A 21,441-nucleotide genomic window follows, 5' to 3' on the forward strand; every position below is an offset into this window, starting at 1 on the left:
AACGCTGTATATGGCCCAGGAGGCCTGTAAACAGTAGCTATAAAAAGTGATTGAGTAGGCTGCATAGATTTCATGACTAGAAGCTCAAAAGACGAAAACGCCATTTTTTTTTTTTGTAAATTGAAATTTGCTATCGTAAATGTTAGCAACACCTCCGCCTTTGCGGGATGCACGGGGGATATGGTCACTAGTGTAACCAGGAGGTGAGGCCTCATTTAACACAGTAAATTCATCAGGCTTAAGCCATGTTTCAGTCAGGCCAATCACATCAAGATTATGATCAGTGATTAGTTCATTGACTATGACTGCCTTTGAAGTGAGGGATCTAACATTAAGTAACCCTATTTTGAGATGTGAGGTATCACGATCTCTTTCAATAATGGCAGGAATGGAGGAGGTCTTTATCCTAATAAGATTGCTAAGGCGAACACCGCCATGTTTAGTTTTGCCCAACCTAGGTCGAGGCACAGACACAGTCTCAATGGGTATGGCTGAGCTGACTACACTGACTGTGCTATTGGCAGACTCCACTAAGCTGGCAGGTTGGCTAACAGCCTGCTGCCTGGCCTGCACCCTATTTCATTGTGGGGCTAGAGGAGTTAGAGCCCTATCTATGTTGGTAGATAAGATGAGAGCACCCCTCCAGCTAGGATGGAGTCCGTCACTCCTCAGCAGGTCAGGCTTGGTCCTGTTTGTGGGTGAGTCCCAGAAAGAGGGCCAATTATCTACAAATTCTATCTTTTGGGAGGGGCAGAAAACAGTTTTCAACCAGCGATTGAGTGCTGAGACTCTGCTGTAGAGCTCGTCACTCCCCCTAACTGGGAGGGGGCCAGAGACAATTACTCGATGCCGACACATCTTTCTAGCTGATTTACACGCTGAAGCTATGTTGCACTTGGTGACCTCTGACTGTTTCATCCTAACATCGTTGGTGCCGACGTGGATAACAATATCTCTATACTCTCTACACTCGCCAGATTTAGCTTTAGCCAGCACCATCTTTAGATTAGCCTTAACGTCGGTAGCCCTGCCCCCTGGTAAACAGTGTATGATCGCTGGGTGATTCGTTTTAAGTCTAATACTGCGGGTAATGGAGTCGCCAATGACTAGGGTTTTCAATTTGTCAGAGCTAATGGTGGGAGCCTTCGGCGTCTCAGACCCCGTAACGGGAGGAGTAGAGACAAGAGAAGACTCGGCCTCAGACTCCGACTCGCTACTCAATGGGGAAAACCGGTTGAAAGTTTCTGTCGGCTGAATGAGCGACACCGGTTGAGCATTCCAACAGCATTTCCCTCCAGAAGCCATGAGAAAATTGTCCGGCTGCGGGGACAGTGCGGGGGGATTTATACTAACGTTACTATCTGTACTTACTGGTGGCACAGACGCTGTTTCACCCTTTCCTACACTGAAATTACCCTTGCCTAACGATTGCGTCTGAAGCTGGGCTTGCAGCACAGCTATCCTCGCCGTTAGGCGATCATTCTCCTGTATATTATGAGTACAGCGACTGCAATTAAAAGACATCATGTTAATGTTAGTACTTAGCTTCGGCTGTTGAAGGTGTTGACGAACCATGTCCAGATAAAGCGTCCGGAGTGAAAAAGTTGAATGAGGGAAGAAAGTTGCGATGGAAAAACTAAAAATATAAACGGTAATTAAAAACAAAACAAAAAAAACGTAAAGTTGTCAGCTAGCAAAGTAAAGTAAAGTTGGCAGCAAAACGCACAGCAACACGTCTGCAGACTCAACAGGTATTCAACAGGTAGTGACGCAGGTGGTGTCACTGCGGTGACAAATGGCTGTCATTCATATTCCATTCACCCAGCTCAATGTAACATCGATAGGTTTAGGCTACTACATGATACTCAAATTTTCCTTATACCCATCATAAGATTGCTACAACCTAGCCTATGAATGAAAGTTTATAACTTAGGTGCACATTTGAGTAATCAAGCTGACAGACATTGACATAATCTTGCCTGCATCTAGCTGATCTATGGTGTAATCATTAGTCCAACAGTTGCAAATGAGAGTTCTATTGGACAAATTCCGGTGTGTTTATCCCCGTTTCATTCTGTTTGCTTCCATTTAAGAAACGTTTTTCAACAGAATCAGCGGAATGAATACACCCTTGTTCACATGCAAACACAGATCACTTTCAAAACAGCCATATACAAACAGCATGATCCCTTTAATCGCTGGATAATTCCATATCGCATCTATGCACTCTCCTCCTCTCACCTTTTCCCTTTGCTTGTGGATTTCAGTGCAGAACACATCAGCTGTCTGTGACCAGTCGAAAAAACCTTTCCAAGCCAAACCTTCATATCATAACCGCTAACCCTTACACACAGTCTACATAGTTGTCACTATATTAGATAACGTCAAGTCAGCATAGCTACTAGAACTAACGCATTAGTAAACCCGCTACAATCATGCATTACAGTGTACAGTTAGCAAGCAGTTTAGCAGTTACACCAGTAGGCCCTGGTGGCAATAAATTAATCAAACCAAAAGCTTACCTTGACCTGGAAGAGTTCCCGTGTTGGATAGCCATAGCCAGCTAGGTAACATAGCATCTGTTTTGAGCCGGGTGTTTCAGTAGGCTAAACTGCATTCGCTAGCTAAGTACACTACCGTTCAAAAGTTTGGGGTCACTTAGAAATGTTCTTGTTTTTGAAAGAAAAGCACATTTATTGTCCATTTAAATAACATCAAATTGATCAGAAATACAGTGTAGACATTGTTAATGTTGTAAATGACGATTGTACCTGGAAGAGGCTGATTTTTTTATGGAATATCTACATAGGCGTACAGAGGCCCATTATCAGCAACCATCACTCCTGTGTTCCAATGGCACACTCTGTTAGCTAATCAAACTTGATCATTTTATCATTAAATCATTACAATTTATCATTAAAAGGCTAATTGATCATTAGCAAACCCTTTTGCAATTATGTTAGCACAGCTGAAAACTGTTGTCTGATTAAAGAAGCAATAAAACTGGCCTTCTTTAGACTAGTTGAGTATCTGGAGCATCAGCATTTGTGGGTTCGATTACAGGCTCAAAATGGCAAGAAAAACAAATAACTTTCTTCTGAAACTCATCAGTCTATTCTTGTTCTGAGAAATGAAGGCTATTCCATGCGAGAAATTGCCAAGAAACTGAAGATCTCATACAACGATGTGTATTACTCCCTTCACAGAACAGTGCAAACTGTCTCAAACCAGAATAGAAAGAGGAGTGGGATGCCCCGGTGAACATCTGAGCAAGAGGACAAGTACATTAGAGTGTCTAGTTTGAGAAACAGACGCCTCACAAGTCCTCAACTGGCAGCTTCATTAAACAGTACCCGAAAAACACCAGTCTCAATGTCAGCAGTGAAGAGGCGACTCCGGGATCCTGGCCTTCTAGGCAGAGTTCCTCTGTTTGTGTTTTTTTGCCCATCTTAATCTTTTCTTGTTATTGGCCAGTCTGAGATATGGCTTTTTCTTTGCATCTCTGCCTAGAAGGCCAGCATCCCGGAGTCGCCTCTTCACTGTTGATGTTGAGACTTGTGTTTTGCGGGTACTATTAAATGAAGCTGCCAATTGAGGACTTTTGAGGCGTCTGTTTCTAAAACTAGACACTAGACACACAGTAACACTTGACATCAAGTTCCTGTACATGTGTAGTAATGTTGATTATGACAATAGCAACATTGTTGTTACATAGGACTTTGGAAATTGCTTTATAATTGCATAATAATGGAGAAATTACATAAGTGGAATAAGGAACAGTCACTATCAGCTCATTGCTTTGCAATTAAAATGCAATTACCAGAGTATTATGTAACAACATGCTAATAAACTTTTTCTCAAAGTAAATCCAGTTTTATTTCACAGGCACAACCACAGTTTAATGTTAAGTGTTACTGAGAATTCTAACAGTTACAAAATATGGCTATTAAGTGTCGACAGGAAACTAAATATCCCAAAACTGCCTTCTTGAATCAACTGCAGCCAATGTAGGTGTAAAATCATGTTAGTTTTGTATTCTGAGTAAAAATTCCCTTTAAAGACGGTATAATGTGTGTTTGAAACAAGAGCACTTACCCTCAGATGGACAAGATGTTCAAAGTTGTTTTTCTAAGCATCCAACTTGCTCTTTGTAATGTTTGCAAATGGCTTTGAATTACTCTGCAGTATGTTCAGGGATTATAAAATGTATTGCATCTTTTGACCTTTTCAATGGCATGTTGAAAGAGTCATACAGTAGTTGAGCATCAAAACGTATTTATATACTCAACTAAAATATCAATGCAACATGTAAAGTGTTGGTCCCATTTTTCATGAGCTGAAATAAAAGATCTCAGAAATGTTCCATATGCACAAAAATATAATTTATCTAAACTTCTGTGCACAAATGTGTTAAAATCCTTATTATAATCCCTATTAGTGAGCATTTCTCATTTGCCAAGATAACCCATCCACCTGACGTGTGGCAAATCAAGAAAATGATAAAACAGCAAGATCATTACACAGTTGCCGCTTATGCTGGGGACAATAAAAGGCCACTTAAAATGTGCAGTTTTGTTACACAACACAATGCCACAGATGTCTCAAGTTTTGAGGAAGCGTGCAATTGGCATGCTGACTTCAGTAATGTCCAACAGAGCTGTTGCCAGATAATTGTATGTTAATTTCTCTACCATAAGCCGCCTGCAACGTTGTTTTAGAGCATTTGGCAGTACATCCAAATGTCCATACCAGACCACGTGTAACCAGGAACTCCACATACGGCTTTTTCACCTGCGCGATCGTCTGAAGAGGGGGAGGGGGTGTGCTGAGGATTATTTCTGTCTGTCATAAAGCACTTTTGTGGGAAAAAACATATTCTGATTGGCTGGGCCTGGCTCCCCAGTGGGTGGGACTATGCCCTCCCAGGCCCACCCAAGGCTGCACCCTGCCCAGTCATGTGAAATCCATAGATTAGGCGCTAATTAATTTATTGACTGATTTCCTTCTATGAACTGTAACTCAGTAAAATCTTTGAAATTGTTGCATGTTGAGTTTATATTTTTGTTCAGTATACTTATCTTTACAAAATATCATTGGCTAATTAGTTTGACTTAATGTTGTACACCTGGGGCAATGGACATTAAAACCTCTTAAGGATCCACCCCATTTTTCAATTTGCGCCTAAAATGACATACCCAAATCTAACTGTCTGTAGCTCAGGACCTGAAGCAAGGATATGCATATTCTTGATACCATTTGAAAGGAAACACTTTGAAGTTTGTGGAAATGTGAAATGAATGTTGGAGAATATAACACATTAGATCTGGTAAAAGATAAAACAAAGAAAAACCATGCGTTTTTTGTATATTTTTTTTGTACCATCTTTGAAATGCAAGAATTTAAGCTTTCTGCACATATCAGACATGTCTATGTCCTAGGAAATGTTCATGTTACTTACAACCTCATGCTAATCACATTAGCCTACGTTAGCTTAACTGTCCCTTGGGGGGGGGGGGACCAATCCTGTAGAGGTTGTTTAAGGAGAATTTATAAAATGTACAGATTGAAATGTATTGTGTAGCTCAAATATGATTGTCAGATAGATTGGAAAAGTTTAGGAGATTGTGTGTGCTCTATTAATTATATTTCTATCTTCAACATGACGTTCCAGATACAGCCCTGCCATTAATTGAAGGAAGCCAATCCAATAGTTTCAGTGAAGTAGTCACTTCCTGAGATATGTATTCAAATACTTTTTTGTTGTTGTTCATTTCTGAGATCTGTATTCCAATAGTTTTAAAAAGTAGTAATTTTTGGGCGATCTGTATTAAAATATTTGTTGTCACCTCCAAAATAACTATTTGTTCCCCTGCAAATTAGATTTACTTTTCACAAAGTACAATTAAAAGTATAGTTATCCCAGTTCTGCTTCCCAGCAGCCATAAATAGACATGTTAAAAATGGCCAATTTTTAAGACAGAATAAAACACATGAATGTGTTAATTGCTTGTGAGAATGAGAGATAAAAGCTGATAAACGTGCTTCATGCAACCTATTTTCTGTATTTGGATGCATCCCAAATTGCACTCTGTCCCCTATAGAGTGCTCTACTGTTGGTACCCTATACACTACTTTTGACTTGGGCCAGGGCCCATTTGGGATGAATACTCTGTTTTTGTCTTCTGTCTTTGTAGGTGGATTCCTTCCTGGTATTGTGTACTCTTCTACTCTTTGTTCCCCCTGCATGTTGTCTATTCCATCGGCAGTATTGAGCAAAGGTCAATGTGTTTGCTCTCTGCCTCTCATCGCTGTGTCAATGGCAGCATCTGTCTGCTACTAAAGTTAAGTACTTATTCAACCTGGCCTTTCGCTGCCTCTTGTCCTAAATGCCAACACATACGGGCAGCGTGTTGTCTTGCCCCTGAACAGACCAGACAGTATGAGTGGAACCAATAGGCGGTTATATAAACAATAAAGTAGGATAATGAATATAAATAACTACCAACTCATTCACTTTGAATTCAGATAAGGAATGAAACATAGCTTAGTGTACAACATCTAAACATTTACATGTGTACGTAGTATGTCCTAGATTATCTTTATCTTTCTTATTTAGTTTGGTACAGGTGTGAGGTGCTGAAGTAAGGTTCTATTGAATTACATACATGTAGTGTACATAGTATGGGTATTGTGCTGGCGCACACTTTGGGAGAAGTGTGGAGAATCAGGAAAATCTGGTCTCTGTGGGATTCCTACCAGTTCCTGGAGAGTTTTTGCGTCAGCTTAGTTAGATTACATCACTTTTGCAAATGTTAAGTGGCCTTTAACCTCAGTGTTTTTGTGTTGGTTACTTCAAAGGCTCTGTGTGTCTCTCTGTATAGAGTAAGGCCCCCTGCAGCTAATTGGGACATTTCTATTCCCAGCTGCGGTGTGACTAGTTTCAGTCCTCTAACTGTGTTGTGTCTTTGGGCCGGCCCTGCTGGAAGCCTGGGTACCTCCTCTAGACTCCTCTCTGCTCCCACTCCGTCCATCTGGTGTCCGGGGCCCTGAGGGGGTGCTTTTGCCCGACTCAGCACTTTCTACTTCCCCTCTGTCACAGACATTAGCACACCTCTCATCCTGTGGTCCCTTCTTTCTCACGATGGTGTCTCTATTCGACAGTGCTATTTCATCACTTCTCCTCCTCCTCCTCCTCCTCCTCATGTCTCTCTTTGGCTACCCCCTCTCTCTCCCTCCTCCTGGCTCCTGCAGAAGCCAAAGACCTGTTCCTGTTCCACAGCCTGTTGTGTGGTTTCATGGAACAGGACACTTTGCTGATTCGATTGCTCAATTTTTTTTCTATCTACATTTACATTTGGTCATTCAGCAGATGCTCTTATCCAGAACGTGCATTCAACTAAGGTAGGTAAGGTAACCATATATCACAGTCATTGCAAGTAGGGGGATTGTCATTACATCTAGGGGATTGACTCTAAACCCTACTGCAGTCATATCCAGAGTTCCAGTTTGAGTGGTTACTTTATTTTGAATCCGATTAGTGACTTGAAATGTCACGGAGGACCTTTCTGCACATTTAAACCAGTCTGCTGCATTATTGGAGATGCTCTGCTTTGTCATATGAATATAATTGTATCATGTGTTTGCTACTGGCAAATGGAGAGTGACTGCTTGCTCATATATGAGCCTTGAATACCAATGATACCTGAGAAGAATGTATCCCATGTGTTTTTATGTATTGAAAGAAACATTAGGTTGTGTGTGCACATCACCTGATTTTGGATCATTCTTCCTCGTTTTGCTACCAGCTCTGTAGTGGATGTTGATGTGTTTAGGTTCAATTTCGTTGTGCAAGGCTGCTATATTCCCAGAGATGATATACAGTGCACTGTACAGAATCTGTTAATTGATTATGTACAGTGAGTATACAAAACATTCATTGACATAGACAGACCAGGTGAATCCAGGTGAAAACTATGATCCCTTATTGATGTCACTTGTTAAATCCACTTCAATCAGTGTAGATGAAGGGGAGGACCCTTTCCTGCAGTCAAATTACCAAATCGCTCTCTAGTGGCCTCGTGGATGGAATGTTAATTGGAAAATCAAAAGGTTTTGTTATATTTCAGTCTTCTGTGATGTATATAAAGTGTAATATTGGGATGCAAACTCAAAATGGAATACATTTCAACTCTATTTCTGACATGGTACAAGTGTCTCCTTTTTTAAGCACATAACCATGTGTGTGTGAGGTATATACTTTTGTTTTAAAGAAGATTTGTTTAAGACTACCAAGAAACACTCTATGACCCTAATTTACCCCACTGCAGTAAATGGTTATTAAAGTAGGATTTTTAAGCCTTGAGACAATTGAGACATGGATTGTGTATGTGTGCCATTCAGAGGGTGAATGCGAAAGGCAAAATGTTTAAGTGCCATTGAACGGGGTATGGTAATAGATGCCAGGCTCACTGGTGCATTTTAATATTAGGAAGGTGTTCCTAATGTTTGGTTAATTCAGTGTATGTCATATGTGCTACAATACTATAGGATACTAGACTGCTACCAAACTAGAGTATGCACAAGCTTATCGTATGCTGTTTGTGTTGACAGGTTTGTTTATCTAAAGCCCATTTGTTTCTTTAAAAAAATGAAATTCCATCCCCTTGAACTATAAGGTCACCCATATGTTAAAACTTTTTACGCTAGCCGAACAGCCGCTGAAAAGGCAGAGAGCAAAATTCTAAAATCTTTTTTTGAAATATTTAACTTTCATACATTCACAAGTGCAATACACCAAATTAAATCTTAACTTCATGTTAATCTACCCATCGTGTCCGATTTCAAAAAGGCTTTACAGCGAAAGCACACCATATGATTATGTTAGGTCAGAGCCTAGTCACAAAAACACATACAGCCATTTTCCAGCCAAAGAGAGGAGTTACAAAAAGCAGAAATAGAGATAAAATTAATCACTAACCTTTTATGATCTTCATCAAATGGCACTCATAGGACTTCATGTTACACAGTACATTTATGTTTTGTTCGATAAAGTTCATATTTATATCCAAAAATCTCAGTTTACATTGGCGCGTTATGGTCAGTAATGTTGTGCCTCGAAAATATCCGGCGAATTTTCAGAGAGCCACATCAATTTACAGAAATACTCATCATAAACTTTGATAAAAGATACAAGTGTTATGCACAGAATTAAAGATATACTTCTCCTTAATGCAACCGCTGTGTCAGATTTCCAAAAAACTTTACGGAAAAAGCACATCATGCAATAATCTGAGTACGGCGCTCAGACACAAAAGCCATACAGGTACCCGCCATGTTGTGGAGTCAACAAAAGTCAGAAATAGCGTTATAAATATTCACTTACCTTTGATGATCTTCATCAGAATGCACTCACAGGAATCCCAGTTCCACAATAAATGTTTGTTTTGCTCGATAAAGTCCATCATTTATGTCCAAATACCTCCTTTTTGTTAGTGCGTTTAGTTCACAATCCAAACTCACGAGGCGCGGGCTAGTCCAAGTTCAGACGGAATGTCCAAAAAGTCATATAACAGTTCGTAGAAACATGTCAAACGATGTATAGAATCAATCTTTTGGATGCTTTTAACATAAATCTTCAATAATGTTCCAACCGGAGAATTCCTTTGTCTTTAGAAATGCAATGGAACGCAGGTCGCTCTCACGGCCACACGCATAACCGGCTCATGGCACTCTGCCAGACATCTGGTTGAAACAGCTCTCATTCTCTCCTCCTTCACAGTAGAAGCCTCAAACAAGGTTCTAAAGACTATTGACATCTAGTGGAAGCCTTAGGAAGTGCAATATGACTCCATAGACACTGTATATTAGAAAGGCAATGAGTTGAAAAACTACAAACCTCAGATTTCCCACTTCCTGGTTGGATATTTCTCAGGTTTTCGCCTGCCATATGAGTTCTGTTATACTCACAGACATCATTCAAACAGTTTTAGAAACTTCAGAGTGTTTTCTATCCAAATCTACTAATAATATGCATATATTAGCTTCTGGGCCTGATTAGCAGGAAGTTTACTCTGGGCACGCTTTTCATCCGAACGTGAAAATGCTGCCCCCTATCCCAAACAGGTTAAAAACACACTTTCCCAAACATTCCCCTCAAAAGTGGATTTTTCCTCTCATAGAGTTAAAATATAATGATGGGGACCATCAGCGGGGTACCTGGCCTATTCACAGGGGGTCCTTGGGAAGACTCATAAGAATATAGGCCTAATGATCAGTTGCACATGAGGGGGTACTTCATGCAGAGCAAAATGTGGATGAGGTAAAATTACCAAAAAAGGTTGAGAACCGTTGAGGTATGTAATACGTTATACAGGGTCACTCATAAGCAAATACACGTTATCACACTATCCTCCTAAAAGTTCATGCCTGTTCTTATAGGGTTTGTGATAACACTTTATTTTGAGATGCCCCCTATGCTCAACAAACTATCAATAGACTATCATTAACAATAAGTTACATGATGTTGGATATGTAACTATGTCTTTGCGTGTTCCTTCTGTCATAAGGCCGGTTTCCCAGACGGAGATTAAGCCTAGTCTTGGACTGAAAACCATTCTCAATGGAGAATCCCCATTGGAAATGCTTTTAATGTCCAAGATTAGGCTTAAACGTTGTCCGGGAAACTGCCCATTTGTGTCTGTGTGTGTCTGTTCCTCTTCTCATAGTTAGTTTATAATGTAAAGAGTTACAATATGTGGGATCCCTGTGTGTTTCTCCTTCAGGTGCCGGAGGCTGGGCTCCTGTAGAGTCTAATAAGTACCAGTGGTTGGAGGTGGACCTGGGGGAGCGGACAGAGATCACAGCCGTGGCCACGCAGGGTCGCTACGGCAGCTCAGACTGGGTCTCCTCCTTCCTCCTCATGTTCAGCGACACGGGACGCAACTGGAAACAGTACCGCCAGGAGGACAGCATCGGGGTAAGTCTCAGTGGGCAACCTTGACTAGTGTACATTGTAGGTAATCATACCTGGAAGACAGTGTCAGGGTCAGTGGGCAACCTTGACTGGTTGTAGTCATTTAAACCTGCAAGACAGCATAGGGGTGAGTCACTGACGAAAGACCATATGGCTGCATCTGAAATTGCACCCTGTGGCTCCCTTGTGCTACGTTTGACCAGGGCTAGCCTCTGCTCCTAGGCTTCGCTCACGTTGTGGTGAGGTGAAAGCCTGTAGCAGAGGCTAGATCAGGGCCCATGGACTATGGTCAAAAGTAGTGCACTATATAGGAATAGGGTGCCATTTCAGACGCTGCCAAGTACACCATGTAGCCAAACTCTCAAATAGTCTCATAAGTGTCCTTTCACTATCAATGAATAATAGATGAATCACTGGAAGGCAGGAAAAGCCCAGCTTAGCTCTATACTGTTGGCTGAGAGAATTGTTGGATATAGCTGCATTTTAGTGTGTTGCCATCCTTGTTACTTGCTTTTGGTACTAAATAGCATTCTGTTAATTTTAGCTGACGCGAGGAAGAGAGAATTAGAAAGATTGTCAAAAGGAAAATTCTGATTTCACAACATATGTGCATACAGTTCTCTTCTGTACTCACAGTTTGACTACGCATATTTTTAAGTACTTGGCATCAAATTTCTGCACATATTCTCATCAATCCTAAGAACCTCTTAGAGGGTTTTTCAACTCCAATTGACAGCAGGAGTCTACTATCAGTACCAGTCACAAGTCCTGGTATGTGTTTTTTCTTTCCTCAGACCGGGCTTAATAAGTTTGAGTTTAAGGGATGAGTGTTGTTCTCTCTCTTTCTCTTCTATGAGCGAAGGCTTGTCAGACAGGGAGCAGGCGTTGGAGGGATTTGCACCTTGACAGGCATATTTCAAAGGGACACCTCCCTCCCGGAGCAAATGAGATGCAGCTTCCTAAGCTTCCTCATAAGCACGCACCTATGGGAACACACACACACAAATGAGATGCAGCTTACTGAGCTTCCTTAGCAGGAAACAGTGGAATTTGTTGGGCTTAACGCTTTGCTTCACCAGAAGCACGGCTCATCCTCTCTTCAAAGACGATGAGGATGCTTCTCAGCTCTCCAAATTATGCAACAACACTAAGAAAGTCAATTTCAGTGTGGGACAAACATCAAATGTTATATTATAAACGCAGATTTTCGACACAAAACCAAGATGGAACTCTTTGGCCTGAATGCCAAGTGTCACGTCTGGAGGAAACCTGGCACCATCCATAAGGTGAAGCACGGTGGTGGCAGCATCATATTGTGGAGATGTTTTTCTGCGTCAGGGACTGGGAGACTAGTTAGGATCGAGGGAAAGATGAACGGAGCAAAGTATAGAGTGATGAAAACCTTCTCCAGAGTGCTCAGGACCTCAGACTGGTTCACCTTCCAACAGGACAACGACACTAAGCACACAGCCAAGACACCGCAGGAGTGGCTTTGGGACAGGTCTCCGAATGTCCTGGAGTGGCCCAGCCAGAGCCCGGACTTGAACCCGATCGAACATCTCTCGAAAGACCTGAAAATAGCTGTGCAGCGACGCTCCCCATACAACCTGACAGAGCTTGAGAAGATCTGCAGAGAAGAATGGGAGAAACTTGTCACACTAAATACAGGTGTGACAAGCTTGTAGCGTCATACCCAACAACACTTGAGGCTGTAATTGCTGCCAAAGGTGCTTCAAGAAAGTACTGAGTAAAGGGTCTGAATACTTATGTAAATGTGATATTTCAGTTTAAAAAAAAACTGTTTTTGCCTTGTCATTATGGGGTGTTCTGTGTAGATTGATGAGGGAAAAAAACGATTTAATACATTTTAGAATAAGGCTGTTAACGTAACAAAATGTGGAAAAAGTCAAGGGGTCTGAATACTTTCTGAATGCACTTTATCGTCTCCCCTAGCCAACATGAAAGGGAGCTACTGGCCTGGCTCTTGTCTATCTCACAATGATAGTTAGGACGTTAACAGTGTTAATTGGGTATTTCACCCTTATTTTAGCGTGTGAACCACCAATTAACTGGAGTGTCAACTTCAAAGGTAGGATGGAATTCTTCAAAGGTAGGATGGAAAACTCCTAGGGGATGAACCCATTATTTATCCATCTTAATGAGAGACAAGGGCAGTGTCCCAAATGGTACCATGTTCCGTATTTAGTGCACTACTTTTGACCAGGGCCCATACACAGCACTGGTCAAAAGTAGTACACTAAATAGGTAATAGCATTCCATTTGGGACACAGCCAGGGAACAGGAGGAGAGGACAAATAATAGAACACAATACTGCTATGTAATATGTGCATGTCTTATTAGAAACATAAGTTAGGATCAGAGAGGTTAACGACGCTCATTACTCAAATAGTAGACCTAAGTATTTACCAGCAAACATGAGACCGAAAGAGCATCAGTATTACATTTCTTATTAATCTCATCAGTAACAAACCCCTTTCAGGACCCACTTTATCAATGCGGCCACATGCTCTTCTCAAATGGTGGAGGCAAAGCTATTGGGAGCATTCATCAGTGTGGGAGTATCTATTTTTATTTCATGAAAAAAAAGAGGGTTTGCCAAAGCAGTGGAGGCATGTGGAAGGAGCTGTAGGAGGACAGAATTATTGTAATGGCTGGAATGGAATGGCATCAAACACGTCAAACATATGGAAACCACATGTTTTGTATTTTATTTATTTATATTTTTTTTACCCCCTTTTCTCCCCAATTTTCGTGGTATCCAATTGCTAGTAATTACTATCTTGTCTCATCACTACAACTCCCGTACGGGCTCGGGAGAGACGAAGGTCGAAAGCTATGCGCCCTCCGAAGCACAACCCAACCAAGCCGCACTGCTTCTTAACACAGCGCGTCTCCAACCCGGAAGCAAGCCGCACCAATGTGTCTGAGGAAACACCGTGCACCTGGCCCCCTCGGTTAGCGCGCACTGCGCCCGGCCCGCCACAGGAGTCGCTGGAGCGCGATGAGACAAGGATGTCCCTACCGGCCAAACCCTCCCTAACCCGGACGACGCTAGGCCAATTGTGCGTCGCCCCACGGACCTCCCGGTCGCGGCCGGCTGCGACAGAGCCTGGGCGCGAACCCAGAGACTCTGGTGGCGCAGCTAGCGCTGCGATGCAGTGCCCTAGACCACTGCGCCACCCGGGAGGCGGAAACCACATGTTTGACTCAGTTCCATTAATTCCATTCCAGCCATTACAAGTTGCCCGTCCTCCTAGATCTCTTCCTACCAGCCTCCTCTGACCCAAAGAAGAAAAACAATCATATCATACAGTGGTAAATCAGGTAGTGCCTATGGTAACTCTTCCTTTGGATAGTCCCAAATAGACGGTTTGTAGATGTTCAACTAACTGTCAACAACATTTCAATGAACTATCCATCAACCCTAAGCCTCTCTGTATATTTGTGCCCTCTGTGTGTTTCTCCAGGCGTTCACTGGAAACAGCAATGCAGACAGTGTGGTGCAGTTCAAACTGCAGCAGCCAGTCTTTGCCAGGTTCCTACGGTTACTTCCTCTCGACTGGAACCCTAACGGGAGGATAGGCCTGAGGCTGGAGGCCTATGGATGCCCTTACAGTAAGTACAACCAGGGGGGTTGGACAGGACATCATTTCCTTATTGCAATGAGATTACTCTAATCTGGTTGTATTGATGTCATTGCAACCAGTTTTGCCCCCTGGGTATTTTTTTCTATTATTAAACTAGGAAAGAAACTACTGTAGGTGTACATGTACTAAATGCTTTTTTCTTAAGATGAGCCAACAAACAATATGCGAAAGCTGAATCTATTTTATTTTCACTGTTGTCATTTCTGTCTCACACAGACATATACTGTATATTCTTTCTCGTACTCTGGCAGCTAGGCCTCTGTTTCTCCCTCAGTCCAACAACCTATCCCTGGATTGTTTTTTAATCAGTCCACCAGGTAGAGTGATGATTTATGAGTTGTATTACATTAATATATGAATCGGTTTTTTTGTTCTTTTTGTAGGTGGCACTAGTGGGAGGAAATGTATTATGAGACAAATGAGAGAGGACAGAGTGGATGTGTTTTGATATGTTATATTGTGTTTTGAATGATTATACGTGAGAGCAGATGGTTTCACTCTCAAAACAATTAGTGTCCAGGGTTTGTTTATACTTATTTATAGCGAATTTATCTGACTTTTGGGGATGGAATTACATTCTGGAAGTTTTTGTTTTAAACACTCAGTGAGTGCTACCAGTGCTATAATTGTTCAACAGCCCAATTCAAATAAATAGTTGTATTTGGTAATTTTTCTGTAATGACCATGTAATCAGTAACCATGTAAAGTAAATGCCAGGGAAGTAGCCTTGTAAAACAGTGTTACCCAAATTACAATAAATTATACACTGAGTTTACTAAACATTAGGAACACCTTCCTATTGAGTTGCAACCCCAACTTTTGCCCTCAGAACATTCTCAATTTGTCAGGGCATGGACTCTACAAGGTGTCGATAGCGTTCCACAGGGATGCTGGCCCATGTTGACTCCAATGCTTCCCACAGTTGTCAAGTTGGTTGGATGTCCTTTTGGTGGTGGACCATTCTTGATACACACAGGTTCACTGTTGAGCGGGAAAAACCCAGCAGCGTTGCAGTTGTTGACACAAACCAGTGCGCTTGGCAGCTACTACCATACCCCGTTCAAATGCACTTAAATGTCTTGCCTTGCCCATTCACCCTCTAAACGGCACACATACACAATCCATGTCTCAATTATCTCCAGGCTTAAAAATCCTTCTTTATTAAACTGCCTCATCCCCTTCATCAACACTGACTGAAGTGGATTTGACAAGTGCCATCAATAAGGGTTTATAGATTTAACCTGGATTCATCTGGTCAGTCAATGCCATGAAAAGATCAAGTGTTTATTAAAGTATGTATGGCAGTGATTTGAAGGCCCCAGCCAGAGGCCATTCTGAGCCCCCCCCCACCTCAAAATAATAGGGATTTATTTATAGTAAAGACATGTCATTGAACTGTAATGTGCCATGAACATAACCAGTCATGATGTTCTCATCTGATTGTCAAACAAATCACTTCAGAAAGTAGGTTACCTTCGCACGTTCATCCAAAATAATTCCAGCATCCGAACAGGACACCGGCCAACTTTCGTTCAATTCGCAAGTGGTTGAAAATATCTCAACGTAGAAAGCAACCGAGCAAGCGAAACAGCGCCCCTCTGTCTTATTATATGTAGGCCATGTATCTGATGCTGGCTGGCCAAAAAAAGTTGGACATGCATCATTTTTGGCCAGACAGCATCCGATACATGGGCTACGCCAGGGTTCCCCAAACTCGGTCCCCGGGACCCGAAGTGCTTGAAGAATTTAAAAAAGAATAATATACAAATATTGTACAATCCAGGTATGCAAAGAAAGACTCACATCTATAATCACTGCCGAAGGTGAATAACTTGTATTGACTCATGGGGTTGAATACTTATCTAATCAAAATATATTTTTCATTTATTTTTTACAAATGTGTTTTTCCACCACTTTTACATTACAGCGTATTTTGTGTAGATTGTTGACAAAATTTTTTCAATTAAGTCAATTTTAATCCCACAGTTGTAACACAACAAAATGTGGAAAAAGTCAAGGGGTGTGAATACTTTCTGAAGTCACTTTGTCCTTTGCCTGTGCCTTGACAACGATGTCAGTATTATCAGCAGCACCTGTCTTTTTACTGAAGAAATGCGCATTGTATCCCCCTAAAGTCTAATGGCCCAGGGATGGCTTTCTAGTAAGCTAACATAAGGAATTGTTTTAATATACCAAGGATCATTTAGCTATTGAATTTTGAATGTTGGACCTTGTAGGTATACAAACTCTCTCTCTCTATAATTCAATTCAATTTAAGGGGCTTTATTGGCATGGGAAACATATGTTTACAATGCCAAAGCAAGTGAAATAGATAATAAACACAAGTGGAAAAAAAGAACAGTAAATCTTGCTGCTGTGATTGCACAGTGTGGTATTTCACCCAATAGATATGGCAGTTTATCAAAATTGGATTTGTTTTTGAATTCTTTTGTGGGTCTGTGTAATCTGAGGGAAATATGTGACCGACCGTCTTGATTCGGTCTTATGTAGTAACATTTGAAGTGGTGTTTTTTTACATTGGATAAAAGCAGAGACACAGAGCTACAAAATGGTTATATGATCAATTCTACTTTGAAAGTTGATAAAATTGTAACCTCACTTTCCACTTCCAGAAAGTGGAGAGCAACACAGTTTTACTACGCGATTCATTCAAAAAAGCTGCGTTTTCACAGGATTACCAACACATACTGACCAGCTCAAATAGACAGAAGTGTGCTATATGGACGACCAATCCAAACTCATCTCTCGGCATGTCCAGCCCACTCATTACCTCAGCCAATCATGGCTAGCAGGAAGGTTTCTCTCTTTTTCTGTGGATAAACCAACTAGGCTCGTAATTTAACAATTTACAGATGGCATACAAGTTTGTTATTAAGGCACATGAAAGTTCACATGTTCGAGAAGGCATTTCTGCCCAAAAAACGCACTTGGATTAAAAAAAAATCTCCAGGTTCATTTCTCTGTAGGTGATGGCTTTTGGTAATCGCTTCCTTTTAGGTGCTTGTATAATTATAAAGTCTATTTTCTGGATTTTTATAATTAGCGGGTATCGGCCTAATTCTACTCTGCATGCATTATTTGGTGTTTTACGTTGTACATGGAGGATATTTTTGCAGTCTCAATTTGGTGTTTGTCTCATTTTGTGAAATCTTGGTTGGTGAGTGGACCCCAGACCTCTCAACAATAAAGGGCAATGGATTCTATAACTGATTCAAGTATTTTTTGCCAGAATCCTAATTGGTATGTCAAATTTTATGTTCCTTTTGATGGTATAGAAGGCCCTTCTTGCCTTGTCTCTCAGATCGTTCACAGCTTTGTGGAAGTTACCTGTGGCGCTGATGTTTAGGCCGACATAGGTATCGTTTTTTTTTGTGTGTTCTAAGGCAACGGTGTCTAGATGGAATTTGTATTCGTGGTCCTGGCAACTGGACCTTTTTTGGAATGCCATTATTTTTGTCTTAATGAGATTTACTGTCAGGGCCCAGGTCTGACAGAATCTGTGCCGAAGATCTAGATGCTGCATTCTTTGGTTGGGATCAGAAGCAACAGATCATCAGCAAACAGAAGACATTTGACTTTAGATTCTAGTAGGGTGAGGCTGGGTGCTGCAGACTGTTCTAGTGCCCTCGGCAATTCTTTGATATATATGTTGAAGAGGGTGGGGCTTAAGCTGCATCCCTGTGTCACCCCCCGGCCCTGTGGAAAGAAATGTGTGTTTTTTGCCAATTTTAACTGCACACTTGTTATTTGTGTACATGGATTTTATAATGTCGTATGTTTTCCCCCAATACCACTTTCCATCAATTTGTATAGCAGACCCTCATGCCAAATTGAGTTGAAAGCTTTTTTTAAATCAACAAAGCATGAGAAGTGTCACACCCTGGCCATAGAGAGACTTTTATTCTCTATTTTGGGTAGGCCAGGGTGTGACTAGGGTATGCATTCTAGCTTCTTTATTTCTATGTTTTCTGTTTCTATGTTTTGGCCGGGTATGGTTCTCAATCAGGGATAGCTGTCTATCGTTGTCTCTGATTGGGAATCATACTTAGGCAGCCTTTTTCCCACCTGTGTTTTGTGGGTAGTTGTTTTCTGTATAGTTTATGCACCTTACAAAACTGTTTCGGTTTTCCCTCTTGTTTATTTTGTTCGAGTGTTTTGTGATCAAATGAAATCATGAACACTTACCACGCTGCGCTTTGGTCCGATCCTCATTACGACGAGAGCCGTGACAAGAAGACTTTGCCTTTGTTTTGGTTTGTTTGTTTGTCAATTCGGGTGTGCAAGGTGAAAACATGGTCTGTCGTACAGTAATTTGTTAAAATGCCAATTTGTCTCCACTTTTGTGGATTGGGGTGATCAGTCCTTGGTTCCAAATATTGGGGAAGATACCAGAGCTGAGGATGATGTTATAGCCAATTGGAATTTGTGGTCTGCTTATTTTATAATTTAATTTAGAATACCATCAACCCCACAGGCCTTTTTGGGTTGGAGGGTTTATATTTTGTCCTGCAGTTCATTCAATGAAATTGGAGAATCAAGTGGGTTCTGGTAGTTTTTAATAGTTGATTCTAAGACTTGTATTTGATCATGATGTTTTGATGTTTGTGCTTTGTTATAGAGCCAAAAAGACTGGATAAGTGGTTTATCCATACATCTGGATAAATAACTATTCGTGTTGTTTGTTTAGAGTTTTCAAATTTTCCCAGAAGTGTTTAGATTCTATGGATTCTTCCATTACATTGACCTGATTTCTGACGTGCTGTTCCTTCTTTTTCCATGGTGTATTTCTGTATTGTTTTAGTAGTTCACAATAGTGAAGGCCTAGGCTCAAGTTTTCTGGGTCTCTATGTCAAATCATATCAAATTGTATTGGTTACATGCAGATGTTATTGCGAGTGTAGCGAAATGCTTGTGCTTCTAGTTCCGACAGTGCAGCAATATCTAACATGTAATCTAACAATTCCACAACAACTACCGAGTACACACAAATCTAAGTAAAATAATGGAATAAAAATATATACATATAAATATATGGATAAGCAATGACAGAGCGGCATAGGCATGATGCAATAGATGGTATATAAAATACATGGTATATAAAATACAGTAAATACACTTCTGTTCAAAGTTTGGGGTCACTTACAAATATCCTTGTTTTTGAAAGAAAAGCACATTTTTTTGTCCAATAATGACATCAAATTGATCAGAAATACAGAGTAGACATTGTTAATGTTGTAAATGACTATTGTAGCTGGAAATGGCAGATATTTTATGGAATGTCTACATAGGCATACAGAGGCCCATTATCATCAACATCACTCCTGTGTTCCAATGGCATGTTGTGTTAGCTAATCCAAGTTTATCATTTTAAAAGCCTAATTGATCATTAGAAAACCCTTTTGTAATTATGTTAGCACAGCTGAAAACTGTTGTCCTGATTAAAGAAGCAATAAAACTGGCCTTTAGACTAGTTGTGACCGCTAACCGCTAACCCTTACACACAGCCTACATAGTTGTCACTATATTAGCTAACATCAAGTCAGCATAGCTACTAGAACTAATGCATTAGTAAACCCGCTACAATCATGCAATACAGTGTACAGTTAGCAAGCAGTTTAGCAGTTACACCGGTAGGCCCTGGTGGCAATAAATTAATCAAACCAAAAGCTTACCTTGACCTGGAAGAGTTCCCGTGTTGGATAGCCATAGCCAGCTAGGTAACATAGCATCTGTTTTGAGCCGGGTGTTTCAGTAGGCTAAACTGCATTCGCTAGCTAAGTACACTACCGTTCAAAAGTTTGGGGTCACTTAGAAATGTCCTTGTTTTTGAAAGAAAAGCACATTTATTGTCCATTAAATAACATCAGATTGATCAGAAATACAGTGTAGACATTGTTAATGTTGTAAATGACGATTGTACCTGGAAGAGGCTGATATTTTTTATGGAATATCTACATAGGCATACAGAGGTCCATTATCAGCAACCATCACTCCTGTGTTCCAATGGCACACTCTGTTAGCTAATCAAACTTTATCATTTTAAAAGGCTAATTGATCATTTCAAACCCTTTTGCAATTATGTTAGCACAGCTGAAAACTGTTGTCTGATTAAAGAAGCAATAAAACTGGCCTTCTTTAGACTAGTTGAGTATCTGGAGCATCAGCATTTGTGGGTTCGATTACAGGCTCAAAATGGCTAGAAACAAAGTACTTTCTTCTGAAACTCGTTAGTCTATTCTTGTTCTGAGAAATTAAGGCTATTCCATGTGAGAAATTTCCAAGAAACTGAATATCTCGTACAACGCTGTGTACTATTCCCTTCACAGAACAGTGCAAACTGGCTCAAACCAGAATAGAAAGAGGAGTGGGATGCCCCGGTGCACAACTGAGCAAGAGAACAAGTACATTAGAGTATCTAGTTTGAGAAACAGATGCCTCACAAGTCCTCAACTGGCAGCTTCATTAAATAGTACCCGCAAAACATCAGTCTCAATGTCAACAGTGAAGAGGTGACTCCGGGATGCTGGCCTTCTAGGTTTGTTGTGTTTTTCCCCCATCTTAATTTTTATTTTTTTGGCAAGTCTGAGATATGGCTTTTTCTTTGCATCTCTGCCTAGAAAGTTGTCCTTGATGATCTTTTGGCCTCACTGTGACATTGGTGCTGTAGGTGTCCTGGAGGCCAGGTAGTTTACCCCCGATGATGCGTTGTGCTGACCTCACCACCCTCTGGAGAACCTTGCGATTGTGGGCGGTGCAGTTGCCGTACCAGGCGGTGATACA

At 41.0% G+C, this 21,441-nt stretch overlaps 1 protein-coding gene across 2 annotated transcripts in view; it reads left to right on the forward strand.

Moving 5' to 3' along the window:
* The window catches only part of LOC139543724 (contactin-associated protein-like 4), a 198,236-nt gene that overhangs the window by 50,298 nt on the left and 126,497 nt on the right, over positions 1 to 21,441 (forward strand). The window contains exons 1-3 of one of the 2 annotated variants that reach the window (XM_071350077.1): positions 7,273 to 7,401; positions 10,782 to 10,975; positions 14,461 to 14,608. In XM_071350077.1, the coding sequence (XP_071206178.1) occupies positions 10,919 to 10,975; positions 14,461 to 14,608 (205 nt within the window). In that variant the 5' untranslated portion in view covers positions 7,273 to 7,401; positions 10,782 to 10,918. Of the gene's footprint in view, positions 1 to 7,272; positions 7,402 to 10,781; positions 10,976 to 14,460; positions 14,609 to 21,441 lie in introns of those variants that run through there. The other variant, XM_071350076.1, reaches the window with a different exon arrangement.

This window comes from Salvelinus alpinus, chromosome 18 (assembly GCF_045679555.1).
Source record: "Salvelinus alpinus chromosome 18, SLU_Salpinus.1, whole genome shotgun sequence".
In the NCBI taxonomy this organism is placed as follows: Eukaryota; Metazoa; Chordata; class Actinopteri; order Salmoniformes; family Salmonidae; genus Salvelinus; species Salvelinus alpinus.